This window comes from Hippocampus bargibanti, linkage group LG08 (genome assembly GCF_051943395.1).
Source record: "Hippocampus bargibanti isolate YZ-2025 linkage group LG08, ASM5194339v1, whole genome shotgun sequence".
Taxonomy (NCBI): Eukaryota; Metazoa; Chordata; class Actinopteri; order Syngnathiformes; family Syngnathidae; genus Hippocampus; species Hippocampus bargibanti.
Window position 1 is genome coordinate 2,854,727 of NC_142741.1, and position 20,772 is coordinate 2,875,498.

Consider the following 20,772-nt stretch of genomic DNA (forward strand, 5'->3'; position numbering starts at 1 on the left):
GTTTTTTCAATTTAATCATTTCAATGTAATTTTTTCGTTAATTTTTACTTATTTGCAATGCAAAATATCTTCATGGCTCCAGTACATTTTAGGAAAACACTTTTATTGGCCCTCATCAGACCACTTGGTGGCAGTACTACTCCACTTGCATCAATGGAAGCTGTTATGAGGGAAATACAAATCAATCAATCATTTGGGAGCAGCTGTTCCAAACCACATGGTGTCTTTTTTTCCCCTCAAAACAGCGCAAGTGTGGGAGAATGAGTTTGACCCCATCATGGTTGTTCTCCGAACCGTGTATCGACGTGATGTGCAGTCCGCAATGGATCGATATTCAGCGTTGTAAGTTCAAGCCTACAAATATTATGATGTACCGTATTTTCCGCACTAAAAGGCGCACCTGAAAGCCTTCCTTTTTCTTCAAAGTTGACATCGTGCCTTAAAATCTGATGCGCCTTGTTTATGGTCACTACAGTAATATTTCAGTAATATTACACTATTATGGTCACTACAGTAATATTTGATGCAAAAAGCTATCAACCCAGTTAAACAGAACACAATTGATGAGGAACTAGGTAAAATTATCGCAGAGAAAGCACCTACAAGGGATCATTCCTCAAGACGATGAAAGAAGAAGGCGACGTTCCTCATCGAGTGTTTAATGCTGATGAAACCGGCCACTCCATTCCATCAAGCCATCAACGACCATTACAAAAGTAAATAAAACAACTTTATTATACTGTACAGCTTATTTCTTTAATTTTAATACCATAACATATTGTACATGTGTAGTTTTAAGGCTTAGAAAGTAGAAAAGTATGTTTTATGGGGACCTGGGAACGGATTATTCTCATTTTAATGGTTTCCAATGGAAAACTAATGTTTGGGATACACACTTTTAGTTAATACACTTTTTAGTTAATTGTTTTTCTACATCCTCGTCACCTTTTTTGAGGTTTTCAATGGGCCGGTTGGCTTGATATGTACAATTTCACTCTTATAAAAAAGAACGGGAGACCTTGTTGTTGTTTTTTTTCATGCTAATGATATATTGAAAATATAAATGCGCTCAATAGTTGTTTCGCTAACACCGCCTTTTTTGTGCTTTTGTTCTTCTTTGTCACCCAGTTTAAAGCAATCTGGAATTCACACTGGTAACCCCTGGCCTCCATATAAGGAGAGGACGCCTCTGCACCCGTGCTACAAAGGCCTCATCCAACTATTGCACTGCAAGACCCTGCACATTGTCATATTCACTCTCCTTTATAAGGTATGCCACCGTTCTGTACGATACGATGTTTTTTACCTCATCTGTGCCAAGCTTCTTTTTTTAATAGACCTTAAATCCGATAACGTAGCTATAATTTGGTCCTCATACGCCGCTAAATCGAGAAAGACGTGATGTCGAAGATGTTTAGATACCAAAACATCCGATGGCATTATGCAAACCACTGGATCATACACAATACATGAAAATTGTTTTATTGCATATTATTATTTTGTTTATAAGTAATGTCAGAGATGTTCGATCAGACACTGTGGACGACGGCTCGGACCCAGAAAGATTGTCTTTACTGCCGGCAGGAGACACAGCCATTCATGACAGAGGCCTGAATTCTGCAGCTCTCAGCCAATCTATTTATTGAGAGTATCAGCAAATTAAAGTGCTACATTAGTAAAACAGTTTTCTTGATTAGAATACCACACCTCTTGAGTTCTAAGCGCGAACAGCTGTCAACAATAAAACATTGTCTCTTCCATGAACTGATAAATTTGTAACCTGGCTAATGAGCTCTTCCTGTGAAGGAGTTTCAAGTCGTAAATTGCTTCGGTGATAAAGGAGTTTCCCAAGTCCTAAATTCTGTCCTAGGCCAGATCTCCTAGATGAAGATGACAGTTTAATTTGCTGTGTCTCTTGACCTCAGATTGACCCCACATATTGACTAAGCATATAACAGCATGAAACTTTTTAAATATGATAACTTCTTATTCTGTCTAATCTCTATCAGATATGGATGGACCATCAGAATATGTCTGAACATGTGCTGTGTATGGTGCTTTACCTCATCGAGCTGGGTTTGGACAACCAGGTTCAAGACGCCAAGGAAGATGAGGTGAGAAAAACAAAAGATAACATAAAACGGGGTATAAAATTCTTAGATTACTGAATGGATGAAAAAATAAGTGTACATTTTTTTATAATGTATTTTAATTAACTAATTAATTATTTAATCAATACAAAATGAATTTCTTTTGGATGTTGTTCACTTTGAAGTCCTAACTCCAAGAATTCATTGTGATGACAATTACCGTATTTTTCAGTGATTAAGGCGCACCCAAATATATGGGAAAAAGTTGGAAAATACACCATTGTATATACTTTATACTCCGGTGCGCCTTATACACCGTAAAATACGGTAAATTATTAAAACAAATCAATATTGTGGGTGATGTACCCACTTATGCAGATGTCATCACCTTTTATATCATCACCAAACCGTTTACATATTTATATAATACCATATTTTCCGGTGTATAAAGTGCACCGGAGTATAAGGCACGCCCCCAATGAATGGTGTACTTTCAAACTTTTTCCATATATAGGGCGCACCGGACAATAAGGCCATGTATTATTATTAGCTATCTATCTATTAGCTGTCTATTAGCTATCTGACTAATTAGCTGGTTATCTAGCTAGCTATCTATTCGTTATCTGTCTAGCTAGCTATCTAGATAGCTAGCTATTAACTAGCTATTAGCTTAGCTAGCTTCCGGGTTGAGTGAACACTGGCGCCTGTGGCTGCCGCTGTTCACCCACAGAAAAACTGATTCTGTGACTGTAAAGTGACCTTGAGAGTTTTAAAAGGCATAAATGAAATGTATTATTATTATTATTTATTGGATTGATTTGCCTTTATTAGTCTCGCAGTGGAGAAATTTACATTATTATTAGTTTAATTAGTGACATTCAGTGTATTAGTTAACTAGCTATCTTTTAGTTATATAGCTATCTAAATGTCTAGCTATATAGATAGCTATATAGCTATCTATCTATGTATTTTAGTAACATTTAGTGTATTAGCTAACTAGCTATCTAGCTAGTTAGCTAGCTGGTGGCTAGCTATCTGTTGGCTATCTATTAGCGAATACCCCACATAACAATGGAAGCTATGTCATATTCGACTTTGATGGACTGCCAAGAGAGAGAGAGAGAGAGAGAGATCTACTAGCGGGCTAGCTAGCTTTCTATTTACTTCCGGGTTGAGTGAACGCTGGCGCGTGTGGCTGCCGCTGCTCATCCACAGAATAACTCATCCTGTGACGTTAAAGTGACCTTGAGAGTTTTGAAAGGCGCTTATAAATGAAATGTATTATTATTATTATTATTATTATTATTATTATTATTATTATTGTTATTATTATTCAGGAGCCTTGCATCGAGGAGCACTGTCATGACAGTTGGTTCCCCGGAACTAACCTCATCTCCAACCTGCACCACGTCATCAACTTTGTGCGAGTTCGAGTTCCCGAGACGGCGCCCGAAGTGAAGCGCGAGGCTCCGCCTAGCACCAGCTCAGAAGCCTCATCTTATGGCCAGGTAAAAAGGGACTCCATTTTGGATTCAAACCAAAATATCGGCGTGAACTACCGAGGAGTGATCCGCGTCTCATTATCGTTATTGTTGTTGGCTGTGCTGTCCTCACTTCGCAGAACTCCAGGCGCCTTTCAGCCAATTGGAGAGAGGTAGTTGTTTGTAGCCCTTTGACGATTTAAAGGACAACCGACACCATTTTTTTTTGTTTCCCAACTGACATCAGAAAAAACGTTTTATAGCATCTAAAACAGCCAAAACACGCTGGCTGATATTTTTTGTCAAATGCGAAACACCAATAAAAATAACTTAGTGTCCAAAAACTGACACAAAATGAGCTCGGAACTGGGGATATTAAAGAAAGTCCCGCCCCCTTGTTCGTGACATCACGCCAGGATACTCCTTCACAAACTGCCTTGCTCCAGAATCAAAGCAAATGGCTTCAGGGAGTTCAGATTCGGCGATGATGCTTTCTTGTTACTCATCCAGTTATGAATATTATTCAAATAGTTCTGAAGAGGAAAGCATAAATGTTTACAATCGATTAAAGAAGTCCTTCCGTATCAATTCGAGCCGTCTGGACTCCAATGTAGCGCTCAGAAAATGCACAAGATGGCGCACAAGCTCCGTTGGAAAATGGGCTGATTTGTCCGCTGGGAATTTGTGTAAATTCCCAGCGGACAAAGAAAAAAAAAACCAAAATGCATTGTGTGTCACTTTCTCAGTCAGGGACGTTCCCTCCGTGACGTCACGTCAGGCAACGTCAACAACTCGAAAACAAGACTTCCTGAATATTCAGCGCGAGTCTTAAAACGTCAAATATAGCTATATGCGGTGGAATCTTAGTAAAATGCGCTCAGTAGACGTCTTTTAAAGCCATTTTACAAATTATGGACGCAACTTGTCCAGAGGTGTCGGTTGTCCTTTAAAAAATTCTTTTAGCCTTGCACGTTTGGAAATCAGGGTCCTTTCCCCGCGTGCTGTGATTTGTGTATGACGAAACTAATAATGTGTGTAATACAGGTTGGAGTAAACGCCTTTTAACTGCATGTCAGCGTGATAGATGTCGCCATGTCTGGGGAATATGATGGATGTTTATTTAACAGCGCGGCGCAGGTGAAGTCGGGGCGATCTTTCAGATAGGGAGGTACGCTTCGCGATGACTTCTGGGGTGTAATGGCTTTGTCTGAACCGCTATCAACAGGCAGGATGAGGAAAGAATTTTTATCAAATGTTTTATATGACTTTTATGTGCATTGTAGCTATTTGACAATGATAATGAAGCATCCTTTCTATCCATCTATATCCTCTGGTTTATTCTCATTTGAATAATAGTAGCAGTAGTGGTAATAGTAGCGGTAGTAGTAGCAGTAGTAGTAATAGTAGTAATAGTGATAGTACTAGTAGCAGTAATAGTAACAGTAGTAGTAGTAATATTAATAGTAGTAATAGTATGAAGAGTAGTAATAGTTGTAATAGTAGTAATAGTAATAGGAGTAATAATATTAATTGTAGTAATAGTAATAATAATAGTAATAGTAGTTGTAATAGTATTAATAGTAATAGTAGTAATAATAATAGTAGTAGTAATAAGAATAGTAATAATAATAGTAGTAGTAGTAATAATAATAATAACAATAATAATAATTATAATAATACATTTAATTTACAAGCGCCTTTCAAAGCACCCAAGGACACTACAATTAAAAGACCAATAAACAGTAGAACAATAAAACCATAAATAAAATGATAAATAATAATAAGAAGCCATGTTTACTTACTCTATGTGCTATGGAGCATGATATAGTATCATTTTGTTTACCTTATGTGTAATGTCAAAGTTAAGGCCCGGGGGCCAAATCTGGCCCGTCACAATATTTTATTCGGCCCGCCAAAGCAAATCAAATGTGAAATTCCATGATGCTAGCTAAAGTCCGAACCAAAATAGGAATTTGTCATCTGTACACCACAATAACAGTCAGTATTTTTTTACTTCAAATTTAAAAACTAGTGAATGGACACATTTTATAGTTAATCCCACGACAATAAAAATCAAAGCAACATTTCCGACGCCAAGTTTCAACGTAGTCCTAGTTTTACAAGGACTAATAGTATGTCCGACAAAGGCAGCGCTCTGTGTAATAAAACAAGTTAGCAAAATAAGTTAGCAAACATTAGCATACACTTAGGAGCCAGCAGCTAAGCTAACAGCATACAATTGAACTCTACACTCACATATATTTGACTCCCACGTCACTCACCATGCCAGGCAACGTAATAAAAATTACGCAATAGCCGTCTAATGAATAGAATGTTCAAGTTGTCCATTTTTCAATTCATTAAAAAATATCTCTATCATCTCAGAACCTCCGTGAAGCTCAGGTGTTCAGCCTCGTCGCCGAGCGCCGAAGGAAGTTCCAAGAGATCATCAACCGCAGCAGTTCGGAAGCTAGCATGGTCGTCAGGCCCAAGAGTTCGTCCACACGCTGGGTACCGCCGGGTACCCCCCCGCAACTAGTGACGGAGATCTTGGAGATAAGAGAAAGCATGCTATCCCTCCTGGTTAAGCTCCATCAGAAGCTGTCATCCAAGCAGAACTCATTGTCGGAATCGTGGTTCGAGAATATGGACATGAGCCGTCACGCTCACGGAGACGGCATTACAGCCATCGAGCGAATCCTCACCAAGGCGGCGGCGCGCAGTTGCCAAATCAAGCGCAGCATCCAGGACATTTGTGGAAAGGTGCATCCTCCCGTGGCTCCCAAAAAGAACAGTCCAACGGATAAAAAAGCCATGGATAAAGAAGAAAGGTAACGATAACCCGGGATTTTAATACGTACGTAAGTAAAAATGAAATGGATTTTTGTTTTTTTTGCGATGTCATCCATTTTCAATTTCAAAGTGAAAAAGGCAGCTTATTTTGAATACCGTATTTTCTGGTGTATAGGACGCACCCAAAAGCCTTGATTTTCTTCAAATGAAGAGCCTGCGCCTTACACGAAGGTGTGCTTTATATGTGAAGTAATACTGAGCCGCAACAGGTTTCGCAAGGACTGTCAGCAGCAACCGACTACATTTCCACGTGTCATGGGTAACCCCAGCCTCTACTGTAGCGCCGTATAAGGTGGTGTGTCTTATATTTGGAAAACTTATACAGGTAACATCCAAGTTATGACCGAGTTCCGTTCCGACAAAACGGTCGTAAGTCAAAACGGTCGTAAATCGTAAAGCATTCAAAATGGCTGAGGCGAGGATCACGTGATCATAACAAATGGCATCTCCTATACAACAGGATAGTATACGATGTCAATCTGTTTTTTTAAGCAACGTTTTCTTTTTAATGCTATTACAGTAAAGTCTCGTTATATCGATATTCAAGGGAGTCCGAAAAAATATCGATATAACCGGGACTATCGATATATCCAACCCTGTTTGCATGTAATTTTCTCCGTGCGTGCATAGAAATGGTATCAATATAACCGGGACTATCGATATATCCGATATCGATATAACGAACTTTACTGTATATATCAAAATGTTGACAGTTCATTTAATATATCTTATAACTTTTAGTGTTATTTTAATCATTTTATATTTCGTACTATCGATCTTTATTACTGTGTCAGCGCACATGCTTTCTGCTCACCCAAATACGCACGGCTTCTCAGAACGTTCCAGGGGCGTGGTATTCTAATCAAGAAAACTATGTGTAATCAAATCACATTTCATTTCTTACTCTTCCTTCAGGCGCCAGAAGGCCCGAGAGCGGCAACAAAAGCTGCTTGCTGAATTCGCCTCCAGACGGAAAAGTTTCATGGAAACCGCTATGGATGTTGGTAAGGCAGGCTGAGGCAGCGGTGACCTTTTAAGTCCTCGTCTCTTTACGAGTCATAAATCAACGCAAGGTGACATTTCTGCTCGATATTCACTCGTCAATGCGGTTCTTCACATTTCAACGGCTTTAGATTATCCAATGTCCAGTCAGGTAAAACGTGTGTAATTAAGTAATCATTAGGACGCTCACCGCCTGTGCAAAAGTTCAAATTAAATGTAAGTCTGTGTAAATTCTCAGTCATACAGGAGTGGTCCATCGATGAAAAGGTTTCTTCAGCCGTCATCTGTACTTCTTTGAAGGTGTCGGACGTTTCGCTTCTTATCTAAGAGGCTTCGTCAGCGAACTAAAGTCTTTTGCTGGTAGTTTCGGGCCTATATATATCCAAACTGATAATCACTTTCAGGCAAAAATTAGTGCATCCAAAAGATAGGCTGCTAAATAAAAAACAAAGTAATGTAGTTTATTTAATACATTGTAAAAATGAAAATTGTAAAGAGCAATACATTGGGGAGACTAAACAAATTCTCAAAAAAAAAGACTTTATCAGCATCGCAGGGATAATACTTGTGGACCTCAATCGGCAGTACATATGCACCTAAAAGCTAGCAACCACTCATTTGCACCTAAAAGCTAGCAACCACTCATTTGTGGAGTAAAAGAAGCTATTTTCATAAAACAGCAAAACACTTCACTAAATTGCCATGGTGGGGTGTGGTTCAATTTCGATCGTTCGTACAACAGACTTCTTAGGCAACATAGACTAAGTTTTGCTGATGAGGTCATACAAGAGCAAATAGGGCAATCAGGCCAGTCGTAGACCCCACAATCAGGCTGGACAATAGAAGTAATCAGTCAAGACAATAGAAGTAATCAGTGTAGTCGCAGTGAGTAGTCCTCTGCTCTCCCCAACCTGAGAGCAGGGACCAATTACAGCAGAGTCTGGCACGTCGGGACAATAGGAATATATATATATATAGGGCCGAAACTACCAGCAAAAGATTTTAGTTCGCTGACGAAGCCTCTTGGATAAGAAGCGAAACGTCCGACATCTTCAAAGAAGTCCAGATGACGACCGAAGAAACCTTTTCATCACTGTAAATGTAAATTGTCTTCACATCCAATAAAGTTTTTTTGAATGATTTCATTTGTGCCAGAATCACCCGAAACGGAGGCAGCCATGGACCTGGGATCATCCGAGTTGATGGAGTCCGAAGTTTTTTACGACTGTGTGATCTGCGGACAGAGTGGTCCGTCTACGGAGGACAGACCCACCGGCTTAGTTGTTCTCCTGCAAGCTTCATCGGGTACTTTAGCGTATTTTCTAATAACGTTTCGGATTCACGTCATTCTAAAAAAAAAAAAAAAACAAGATCCAATTTGTTCATTGCTCAATCGAATACAGAGTTGGGGTGACGTTAAGGGCTTCAAATATGCAGTAACCATTGAATAATGCTAATGCTAATAAAATGGTGAAATGCTAATTAACTCATTCACCGCCAGATGATGCGCAAAAATGTGTGCGAAATTAGGCTAAATTCCTACGCACCTTCAACGAATGACATATTTTCCATACACAAGTTTTCCATACACAAGGTGCACCGCATTATAAGGGGCATCTTCAGAATCAGAATCAGAAAACCTTTATTCGTCCCACAATGGGGAAATTTGCAAAAATGAATGAATGACATATTTTAAAACTTTTTTCCATACATAGGGCGCACCGCATTATAAGGGGCACCTTCAATGAATGACATACAGTAAAGTCTCGTTATATCGCTATCGGATATATCGATAGTCCCGGTTATATCGATACTATTTCTATGCACGCACTGAGAAAATTACATGCAAACAGGGTCGGATATATCGATAGTCCCTGTTATATCGATATTTTTTCGGACTCCCTTGAATATCGATATAACGAGACTTTACTGTATTTTAAAACCTTTTCCATACATAGGGCGCACCGCATTTTGAGGCACATGGTCAGCATTTGAAAAAAAAAATCTATTCTTTTAGGTGCGCCTTATAGTGCAGAAAATACGGTCACTGCTGTTATAGTTAAAGAATCTACATGAGTTAAAATGTGACCCCCATATTGTTTTTTTTTTCCCCAGTGCTTGGACATCGGTGCAAGAGTGGTGAGGCAAAGAATCTCCCTACCAGTGACGAAGAGCACATTTACTCCGCAGACACGTGCGCTGTGGCCCACGACGTGCGACTCACCCTCTTACAACGCTTCTTCAAGGATGTGGGTGACTTTTAAAATGCTTGAGGGCGTTTGGATTGCTTTTTGTTGAAAAAAAAACGCATGAAATTAAAGATTAATAATAATAATAATAATAATAATAATACATGTCATTTATAAGCACCTTTCAAAACTCTCAAGGAGACTTTACAGTCACAGGAAATTTTTTTCTGTGGGTGAGCAGCGGCAACCACACGCGCCGGCGTTCACTCAACCAGGAAGTAACTCAAATAGATAGAAATCTAGCTAGCTAGATTGGATTGGATTGGATATGCCTTTATTAGTCTCACAGTGGAGATAATAGATAGATAATAGCTATCTAGCCAGCTAGCTAGCTAGCTAGCCAGCCAGATAGCAGCTAGCCAGATAGCCAGCTAGATAGCTTAGTTTCTTTGTTTTGGTACAGTTTATGTTATTTTTTTTCGTCATTTTTCAGCATTTTTTTACAATAATCATACATTCTATTTTAAGCGCCTTTCAAAGCTCACAAGTCATTGTTCTCCTACAAAGTACTGCGCTATTTTACGACCATCCATACGGAAGAAAAAAACGTGTACGTCAAGTTTAGGCAGATAATGGACTGCAGCACACTAAGTTGATGTAATCTTTTTTTTCCTTTTCCTTTTCAATGCCGCAGAGCTCCTGCCTGCAGTCGGTGTCGATCGGCTGGGACGGAGGCGTCTACGTGCAGACCTGCGGGCACACGTTGCATATCGATTGCCACAAGTCGTATATGGAGACTCTGAGGGTAAAACGAATGCGATGCCGGGTGGATTTGTTCTAGCGTTTGATTGACAGAAAGAAAATCGATGGATCAATCGATTTGTATTCATCATCGTCAATCAAGTTTTTCAGCATTCATTAGCTAGCGAAAGCAGACCTGTTTTTTTTTTTATTATTTGTCGTCTCATTGGACTTTGGAGTGAATAACAGGTGTTAAAGTCAAGGCCCGGGGGCCAAATCTGGCCTGCCATGTCATTTTATTCGGCCCACGAAAGCAAATCAAGCATGTCAAGTCTGAACCAAAATTTGTAATTGTTGTTTTTAAACCACAATAACTGTCATTATTTTTGACTTCAGATTTAAAAATTAGTTATTTATTAACACATTCACTGCCAGACGATGTGCAAAAATGTGTACACTCCAGTGCCAAGGTTTTTGTAATAGTAATAGGACCTTTACTATTACTAATAGTAGTAATAGTATTAATATTAGTAATAGTACCATCACTATTAGTAATAGTACCATCACTATATGTAATAGTACCATCACTATTTGTAATAGTACCATCACTATTTGTAATAGCACTATTACTATTTGTAGTAGTACCATTACTATTTGTAATAGTACCATTATTATTAGTAATGGTAATAGTAATAATACATTTAATTTCTAAGCCCCTTTCAAAACTCTCAAGGTCACTTAACAGTCACAGGATATTTTTTGTGCGCGTGAGCAGCGGTAGCCATTTTTGTCATTTTCACTCAAAGTTTGACTCGAACCGAAATTTCTAATTGTCATATTTAAACCACAATAACAGTCTTTATTTTTGACTTTTGATTTGAAAACTAGTTATTCATTAACTCATTCACTGCCGCACGATGTGCAAAAATGTGTCCACTCCAGTGCCAGGGTTTTTGTCATTTTTACTCAAATTCCAGGACCCACAGAATATTGAATTTTACGACTACATAAACATTCAATGCAGCGTAAAAAAAAATGTAGACTCTCTTCTTTCATCAGAAAATAAGAGTTAATTCCTAAGTTGTTTGGGTCTGGAGTTATCAGAGCTCAAAATGGGGGCGCCTGTACAAAATACAATACATACATATTGATCTATATATCGCAAACATGGATAAAAGGCATATTCTGCCCCCTTGTGGAAGGGAAAAACATTGCCAGAGGTCTGACCAGCGCTTTATCGTCACATCAAAAACCAATACCCGAACAAATTCGGGAATAGCGCTCGGGAAGGGCAGCGAATGAGTTAATTTGTTGTGCGCTCTATATGTATTATGTCGAACAGATGAAACATTCTAATAATGGCTTCCCCAAATTCATAACTGCGACAAAAAATGAAATTTGACAATTTGACACCCCCGAGCTAACACTTTATCTTTATTTCTTCTAGAATGACCAAGTCCTGCAAGGCTTTTCTGTCGACAAGGGTGAATTTACTTGCCCGGTATGTCGACAGTTTGCGAACAGCGTCCTTCCCTGTCGACCCGGGCGAGGCTCAGAGACCGGTGCGTGGCACTCGCCCACAAATAAGAAGATTAGTGTGCTTATAAAGGAAGTGGAAACTCTTCAGGACAACCTGGGCCTTTTTCCAGTAAGTCACGCGTGTGACGTTTTGTTTCATTTACAGTGATACCTTGGCTTACGAACGTAATTGGTTCCCAGACAGAGTGTGTAAGGTGAAAAGTGTGTATCCCAAAAAGTAATTTCCCATAGGAAACCATTAAAATGAGAATAATCCGTTCCCAGGTCCCTATAAAACATAATTTTCTAATTTTCTAAGCCTTAAAACTACACAATATATACCTTATTTTATGTATAATAAATGTGCTATGGCATTATAATTAAAGAAATAAAATGTACTGTCTAATAAAGTCGTTTTATTTACCTTTGTGATGGTCGTTGATGGCTTGATGGAATGGAGTGGCCGGTTTCATCAGCATTAAACACTTGATAAAGAACATAGTCTTCATCAGAATCAGAAAACCTTTATTCGGCCCACAATGGGGAAATTTGCGGTCCACAGCAGCAATTTGAAAGGGGATGGGGTAGGGGGGAGTAGAAAACAAGATAGTCTTTGAGGAATGATCCCTTGTCGGTGCTTTCCCTGCTATAATTTTACCTTGTTCCTCATCAATGTTGTTCTGTTTAGCTGGGTTGATAGCTTTTTGCATCAAGTGCACAGATGTCTTGTGCGGGTTACTTGTGGAGCCTGATTGATGGGAATTTTAACCTTGCAGTCTACACTCTGCCTACGAACTATCAAAGTTGAAACGAGTCCAAATTTCACTGTTTTCTATCAATTTTGTCACTCTCTGTCGTCTGCCTGTCTTTTTAATGTTTACACCACCTCCCCTCACTGCTGCGTTCTTGACCAATCACGTGGCTTTAACCGAAGACTGGGGGCGGGGAATAGAGGACAAAAAAAAATGTCTGCTGCCATTTTCGTTTTTGGAGAATGGCTTCACTCTCTCTCTGTCTGTAACCCCCCCCCCCTCACTGCTCCATTCTTGACCAATCACATGGCTTTAACCGACGACTGGGGGCGGGGAATAGAGGACCCAAACAAGCTGGCTGCCATTTTCTTGTTAGAACGTACTCGTTCGCTCTCATTGTGGCAGCTCCGTGTATATCCCGAAAAATTGTTCATATACCAAGGTAAAATGTTCATACATTTAACATTCGTAAAACAAAAAGTTTGTAAGCCAAGGGGTTCGTAAACCAAGGTATCACTGTATTTTCCTTTTGGTATAATATGAAAAATGTGTATTTTCTCAGACGGAGTCCAACCTGAGTAAAGAAATGGAATCGGTCATCAAAGATATTAAAAACACCACCCAGAAAAAATATATGGATTACGGCAAGAACCCTGGCTCCCCCGACAATGATTTTCTCTTTATGTACTCCTTGGCGAGGTAAGAGTCACTCTGGACCGACACATAATTATTTGAACAGCTGGCCATCCACAGGAAGTGATGAGTTTTGTTTTTTTTTGCGGACATCTTGTCAATCATATTTCAGTAAATATTTGACTCTGTATCATCCAGAAGGTCTTTGAGAAAAATGATTGATTGACGCATTCACTGCCATACACAAATTTATTCGGGAATTGAAAATATGACGCCATTCCCGAATTTGTTCCGGTTTTGTTTTTTTCATGCTTGGGTGCCGATAAAGCCTCTAGGAATGTTTTTTTTTTTTTTTTACCCTCCCACGAGGGGGCAGCATTTAGCTTTTGTCCATGTTAGCGCTTAGTTCCAGCTTCAGCTATTGTTAAAGCGCTATATAAACCAATATGTATGTATTGGATTGTATTTTGGACAGCCGCCCTCATTTCAAGCACATATAACTGCCATTCCCGAATTTATTTGAGAATTGAAAAGCATGACGTGGAGCGCCATTCCTGAATTTGTTTGAGTTTTGGTTTTTCTTGCCGGTGGGTGCTGATAAAGCGCCGGTCAGGCCTCTGGCAATGTTTTTCACTCCCACAAGGGGGCAGCATTTGTCTTTTGTCCATTTTGGCGCTTTGTTACGGCTTCAACAAGCGCAATATAAATCAATATGTATGTATTGCTAATGGCTATCTGTTTGCTAGCTAATGGCTATCTATTTGTGTGCTAATGGCTATCTATTCGCCAGCTAATGGCTATCTATTCGTTGGCTGATGGCTAGCTATTCGCTGGCTGATGGCTATCTATTCGCTGGCTGATGGCTATCTGTTCGCTGGCTAATGGCTAGCTATTCGCTGGCTGATGGCTATCTATTCGCTGGCTGATGGCTATCTGTTTGCTGGCTAATGGCTAACTGTTTGCTGGCTAATGGCTATCTGTTTGCTGGATTTTGGCTATCTATTTGCTAGCTATTAGCTATCTATTCACTCGCTATTGGCGATCTATTCGCTAGCTAATAGCTATCTATTCGCTAGCTAGCTTGCTATCTATTTGAGTTACTTTGGGGTTGAGTGAATGCTGGCGCGTGTGGCTGCCACTGCTCACCCGCAGAAAAAACTCATCACACGGATCTACATGAAGTTTTTCAGACCAAACAAAGTACCCAAAATGCATTGTGTGTCGCTTTCTCGGTCAGGAGCAAAAGCATTCAAATGATAATGATGCTATAAAATCTACATTCTGCTTCTTCAGCGGAGAGTTTTGCGTTCATTTATATTAGTGTCCAAAAATTCAATAAATGCTCTTTATATTCGGCAGGACCAACCTGGAATTAGAACTTGTGCACCGGGGAGGCAATTTGTGTTGTGGTGGTGCCAGTGCCGCCGCCAAGCGATCATGTCTCAGTAAGTCTTTACTCGCACTGACACTTCTGAATGTCATTCGTGACATAAGTTTACACATAACATTTGACACATACTACAACTAATAGTAATACTACTAATACAAATAATACTAATAATACTACTAATAATACTACTACTAATACAGCTAATACTGCTAATACTACTAATAATACTACTACTAATACTAATAGTAATACTAATAATAATATGAATACTACTAATAATACTAATACAGTGAGACCTCAACTTACGAACTTAATTGGTTCCCAGACAGAGTGTGTAAGGCGAAAAGTGTGTATCTCAAAAAAAAATTCCCATAGGAAACCATTAAAATGGGAATAATCCGTTCCCGGGTTTCCATAAAATATACTTTTCAACTAAATAAGCCTTAAAACTACACACAACATACCTTATTCTATGTATAATAAATGTGCTATTGTATTGTAATGAAAGAAATATACTGCATTGTATCAAAGTCACTTTATTTACATTTGTGATGGTCATTTATGGCTTAATGGAATGGCGTTGGAGGTCAAAGGGAATTACTGCTTGGAAAGAGAGGCGCATTGCATGACGACTGTAATTAAAGAAATAAACTGTGCTGTAAAATAAAGTTTTATTGACCTTTTTGATGGTCGTTGATGGCTTATGGAAGGAGAGTCACCTTCCATAAGGACTGTTGGTGCTGTTCGGTCGTGTGCTTCCGCCGAAGATCACTCCGCCAGCCGTTATGGGTGTGTATTATGAAAATAGTGCTTATTATAAGGTTTAATTTTCAGAAATTTGCCGTTTGTAAGATAAGGTGTTTGTACGTTGAGGTTTCACTGTATCTGAAAGGGATGTTTTAGGTAAAAGGCTGCCGCCGTGCAGTATTTTTACTTTGGAAATTAACCTGTCAAAGTTGAGGTTGCAGCAGACAAATGGCCTATCATCCCCCGAACGGCATCGAGGAGGCTCACAATCGAGCCGTCCGAGCTCCATTAAGCCAAGCAGCCACGCTCACAAGACAAATTCACTCCGTCGCTATGCATCAAGTGTCGTCCGCTCTTCGCCACGGAACTGATTTGCTGCTAAACAGCCTTGTACGCTCGCAACGGTGCATTGTAACTTCCTGTGGAGAGATTTGCGGATCATTGTTTTTAAGGATTGCGCAAAATGTCGGAATGTTTTTACAATCGAAACTTTAACTGTCCTGTTGAGCTAGATACTGAACTTGTGCTTACTCTTTTGACGCAATGTCATGAAAGGCATTTTTTCCAGATCCAGTGATACCTTGGCTTATGAACTTAATTGCTTCCCAGACAGAGTGTATTAGGCAAAAAGTGTTTCTCAAAAATTAATTTCCCATAGGAAACCATTAAAATGAAAATAATCCGTTCCCGGGTCCCCATAAAACATAATTTTCTAATTTTCTAAGCATTAAAACTACACTAAATATATGTTATTATATGTATGATAAATGTGCTATGGTATTATAATTTAATAAATAAACTGTTCTGTATAATAAAGTGGTTTTATTGACCTTTGTGATGGTCGTTGGTGGAATGGAGTGACCGGTTTCATCAGCATTAAACACTTGATGATGAACGTAGCCTTCTTTTTTCACCATCTTGAGGAATGATCCCTTGTAGGTGCTTTCTCGGTGATAATTTTACCTAGTTCCTCATCAATTGTGTTCTGTTTAGCTTGGTTGATAGCTTTTTTACATCAAGTGTACAGATGGGTTGTGCGGGTTATTTGTGGAGCCTGATTGATGGGAATTTTAACCTTGCAGTCCACACTCTGCCTATGAACTATCAAAGTTGAAACAAGTCCAAATTTCACTTTTTTCTGTCCATTTTCTCACTCTTGTATGTCTGTCTCTTTAATGTTGCAACCACCTCCCCTCACTGCTCCGTTCTTGACCAATCACGTGGCTTTAACTGAAGACTGGGGGCGGGGAATAGACGAAAAAAAAATGTCGGCACCCATTTTCTTTTTTGGAGAATGGCTTCACTCTCTCTCTGTCTGTAAACCACCCCCCCTTACTGTTGCGTACTTGACCAATCATGTGGCTTTAACCGACGACTGGGGGCGGGGAATAGAGGACCCAAACAAGCTGGCTGCCATTTTCTTGTTAGGAGAACAGGCTCGTTCACAAACGACACATCACTCATTGTGGCAGCTCTGTGTGTATCCCGAAAAATAGTTTGTATGCCAAGGTAGAATTTACATAAATGTAACGTTCGTAAACCGAAAAGTTTGTGAGCCAAGGGGTTCGTAAACCGAGGTATCACTGTAATTCTTTTAAAAGAGGTGAGATGGAAAAAAAAAAAAAAGTATTGATAGATATTCCTAAATTTTCCTGTAGGGGGCAGTGTTGCTCCAAGTATTTATTCTTGACAAAAAAGAACAACTCTGGAGCACTCATGTCGCATACATTCCTTGAAAGACATTAAAAAATAAATATTGCTGGGTGATTTTCTGCTCGTTGGTAATTGGTTGTGCTTTTTAAAATTGAATTAATTTTAAACTTTTTTTTTTTAAATTGTAAGTTTAATTTACATGCTTCACACAATGCAAAATTAGACTCCCTGCTAATTGTAAATGTTTTTTCTTCATTTGACTTTAGCGCCAGTGCTAATAAGCAAACAATCACCATCAATTCTTCTGGTTTAGTTCTTCATCTTAGCAGATACTCACGAGTACCCTTTTAGGTACTTATTGTTGTAAAATAACGTTGTTTCTTTTCCTATTTCAGATCAGCTCTTTCATGTGTTGGCCATGCACATGCGTCTGTACAGCATAGATTCAGCCTACAATCCCTGGACGAAGCTGACTCAACTTACACAAAGCAGAGAAAGCGAGTAAGCAATGTTCTTTTCTCGGAAGCTTTGACAACATCACATCCTGGGGAGGAAAAAAAAAAAACGTCCATCATTGCTCCTTGACATCATCAAGCAATCGGAAAAAAATGTTCTTAAAACACCAGCACTCCCGCCCACCCCCAACATATTTTCTCTCACACAAAAGAAGAGCTAAATTCAGAAAATGGACCATGTACGGTTTCCATAGCGACTGATAATTGCTACATCTGGCAAATTACTAGGCACTCCACAGAGAGCGAAGCAACCTGGTTTAATTCAGTGTACCAGGAACACACCAGCGTAGCACTTCAGGTCTCAATTGTCCACCTTCTGGGATGTTACTCATCCAGTTATGAATATGATTCAAATAGTTCTGAAGAGGAAAGCATACATGTTTGCAATCAATTAAAGAATTTATTCCGGAACAAATCGAGCCGTCAGGACTCCAATGTAGCGTCCCAGAAAATTCACAAGATGGCGCCTAAGCTCCATTGGAAATGGGCCGATTTGTCTGCTGGGAATTTGTGTCAACTAGTATCAAATAGTAGTCTTGGTGCAACACACACAACGATTCACCATCGCGTTATTTATGTGTTTTCCTCCGAATTTCGCCATCAACACGATGTTTTCACACCAAAGTACCCAAAATGCATTGTGTGTCGCTTTCTCGGTCAGGGGCGTTCCTTTAGTCACGTCACGTCAGGAATCGTCACCAACATGAAAATAAGACTTCCTGAATATTCAGCGCGAGTCTTAAAACGTAAAATATAGCTACATGCCGTGGAATCTTTGTAAAATACGCTCAGTAGAAGTCATTTGAAGTGATTTTACAAATGATGTCCTTTAATTTTCAATTTTAATTTTTAATCTTTTTTATACTACTTTTTACACAACACCTACTGTGGCCACTGTGGTCGTCGCAAGGGTTGAGAGCTCCATCCAATAAAGGCTTTCCGTCAATGCACTATGGAATTAACCGCTGAGTGCTTTGGTAATGGGGAGGGTCTTACACTTTAAGTGCGCACCCCCTTCCCCCTCATTAAAACCACCCGAGGCCGCTGGAGAGTGCAGAGTTTAATTGACAACAGAAAAGAACACCGTTAATTGGAAATGGCACAAGAAACTGTACAAAGGGGATGCTTTCAGAAAGCGCGTTAATGTGATGACTTTTCACTTCTCTGTAGCTGATAAAAAAATAAATACAAATAAAAAAAATGAAACGTGATCAATGAAAATATTTCTTGTATTGTTTTCTAGTGGCTTTGATGAAGAAAGACCCGAAGTACCGATGCTCTTTCGAGACGTTCCGTCCCTGTTGATTATCTTTGTGCTTACCATGCCGCAGCCTCTGCGAAAAGGTACACTTTCAGCCTCATCGGTTTGGGCACATGATACGTTTTTCTGTGAGTGAGCAGCGGCAGCCACACGCGCCAGCATTCACTCAACCCAGAATAACTCAAAAAGATAGAGAGCTAGCTAATAGATAACTAATAGCTAGCTAGGTAGCGAATAGATAGCTATTAAGCTATCTAAGAGAGCTAGCTAGCTAATATATAACTGATAGTTAGCGAGCTAATATATAGCTAATAGATAGCTGCGTAGCTATCTAAGAGAGCTAGCTAGCTCACAGTCACATGATACATTTTTCTGCAGGTGAGCAGCGGCAGCCACACACGCCAGCGTTCACTCAACACAGAATAACTCAAAAAGAGAGAGAGCTAGCTTGCTAATAGATAGCTATCTAGCTAATACGTTACTCTTATTTTGTAGGATTACATTCCAATTACAAGAATCAATTAATAAAATAGATTCAAAAATGTTGCTTTCTTTAAAATGGTTGATTTGACTAATAGAGGTTATTTATTAATTACAAAAAAGAATATATTTTTATTTTTATTGTATTATTTTTTTTTTGGGGGGGGGAGGCATTGACCCCTAAATTTGAAATTGATTTCTCACCTAAATAGGCCAAAAAATAAATACATAAAAAATAAATAAATAAAAAAAGTTGCCGCCCCCAGTTGCGTATCACCAAAATGCCACCAGAAAGTTCCACAGATAATTTTTGTCATTAAAATAATTATTTAGACTTAGCCCCTCCCCCCCATATCGGTGAATGTCAATTCAGAAATATTCACGATGGAATTAAGAAAAAAAACTATCATTGTTATTCATGTAATATAACACAAAATATCGCGTCACAAACACAAACGCGTGCAAACGTCACCTTCAAACAGATCATATTTCAGCAACACACCACCGTGCGCACCGCATTATATCACCCCCCCACCCCCTGAAAATCCACTCATGCCTAAATCACGAGTACGGGAAATCAGATTCTGCAGCTCCTTGGCGTGTCCTTCTTTCCCGAGCTTGTCGCAGTATCTCCTTCATCGACCACCTAAAGGACCCCCCGTCATGTTTAATGACTCATTTCATGACTTCGATTTGATTGACCGCTTTCAAGGACAAGCGGCGGTGGGGGGGAATCTTTGAACATCGAAAATGTAGCCGCATTAGGAAAGTTCGCTAACTATTCAAGCTGCAGTTCATCTCTACAAAATATAGCGCGTTTGCACCACAATACCCGAACCAGGAAGTAAAAAAGCAAAATAAGCAGCTTGTATTCATTATACCCGCGTGTGTCAGTGTCTTAAAATATTAGCAAAAGAAAATAGATGGTTTGAAAATGGGAGTAAAAGAAGCTATTTTCATAAAACAACAAAACCCTTCACTAAATCGCCATGGTGGGGTGAGGTTCAATTTGGATCGTTCCTACAACTGACTTCTTAGGCAACATAGGCTTAGTTATGCTGATGAAGTGATACCAGAGCAAATGGGGCAATCAGGCCAGTCGTAGGCTCAATATTCAGGCAGGACAATAGAAGTAATCAGTGTAGCCGCAGGGAGGAGTCCTCTACTCCCCCAACCTGAGAGCGGGGACCAATCATAGCAGAGTTTTCACCGCCACGTCTGGACTGTAGGGATATATATAGGGTCAAAATTACCAGCCAAAAAAAATTCGTTCGCTGACGAAGCCTCTTGGATAATAAACGAAACATCCGACACCTTCATAGAAGTACAGATGATGCCTGAAGAAACCTTCTCATCGATGGACCACTCCTGTACAACTGAGAGCTTATACAGACGTGTGTCAGAGATATTCAGTCGGACACTGTGAACAAAGGCTCGAACACCCGAAGATTGGCTTTTACTGCCGGC

General features: G+C 39.5%; 1 protein-coding gene across 2 annotated transcripts in view; it reads left to right on the forward strand.

Annotated features, from left to right (window-relative positions):
- Window positions 1-20,772, forward strand: part of ubr3 (ubiquitin protein ligase E3 component n-recognin 3) — a 43,355-nt gene that overhangs the window by 12,579 nt on the left and 10,004 nt on the right. Inside the window, exons 19-33 of one of the 2 annotated variants that reach the window (XM_089002743.1) lie at window positions 246-342; window positions 1,129-1,270; window positions 2,010-2,114; window positions 3,428-3,598; window positions 3,712-3,744; window positions 5,957-6,402; window positions 7,340-7,428; window positions 8,582-8,731; window positions 9,542-9,675; window positions 10,310-10,420; window positions 11,804-12,004; window positions 13,189-13,325; window positions 14,619-14,704; window positions 17,445-17,550; window positions 18,808-18,908. In XM_089002743.1, the coding sequence (XP_088858869.1) occupies window positions 246-342; window positions 1,129-1,270; window positions 2,010-2,114; window positions 3,428-3,598; window positions 3,712-3,744; window positions 5,957-6,402; window positions 7,340-7,428; window positions 8,582-8,731; window positions 9,542-9,675; window positions 10,310-10,420; window positions 11,804-12,004; window positions 13,189-13,325; window positions 14,619-14,704; window positions 17,445-17,550; window positions 18,808-18,908 (2,109 nt within the window). The remainder of the gene's footprint in view (window positions 1-245; window positions 343-1,128; window positions 1,271-2,009; window positions 2,115-3,427; window positions 3,599-3,711; window positions 3,745-5,956; window positions 6,403-7,339; window positions 7,429-8,581; window positions 8,732-9,541; window positions 9,676-10,309; window positions 10,421-11,803; window positions 12,005-13,188; window positions 13,326-14,618; window positions 14,705-17,444; window positions 17,551-18,807; window positions 18,909-20,772) is intronic. The other variant, XM_089002744.1, reaches the window with a different exon arrangement.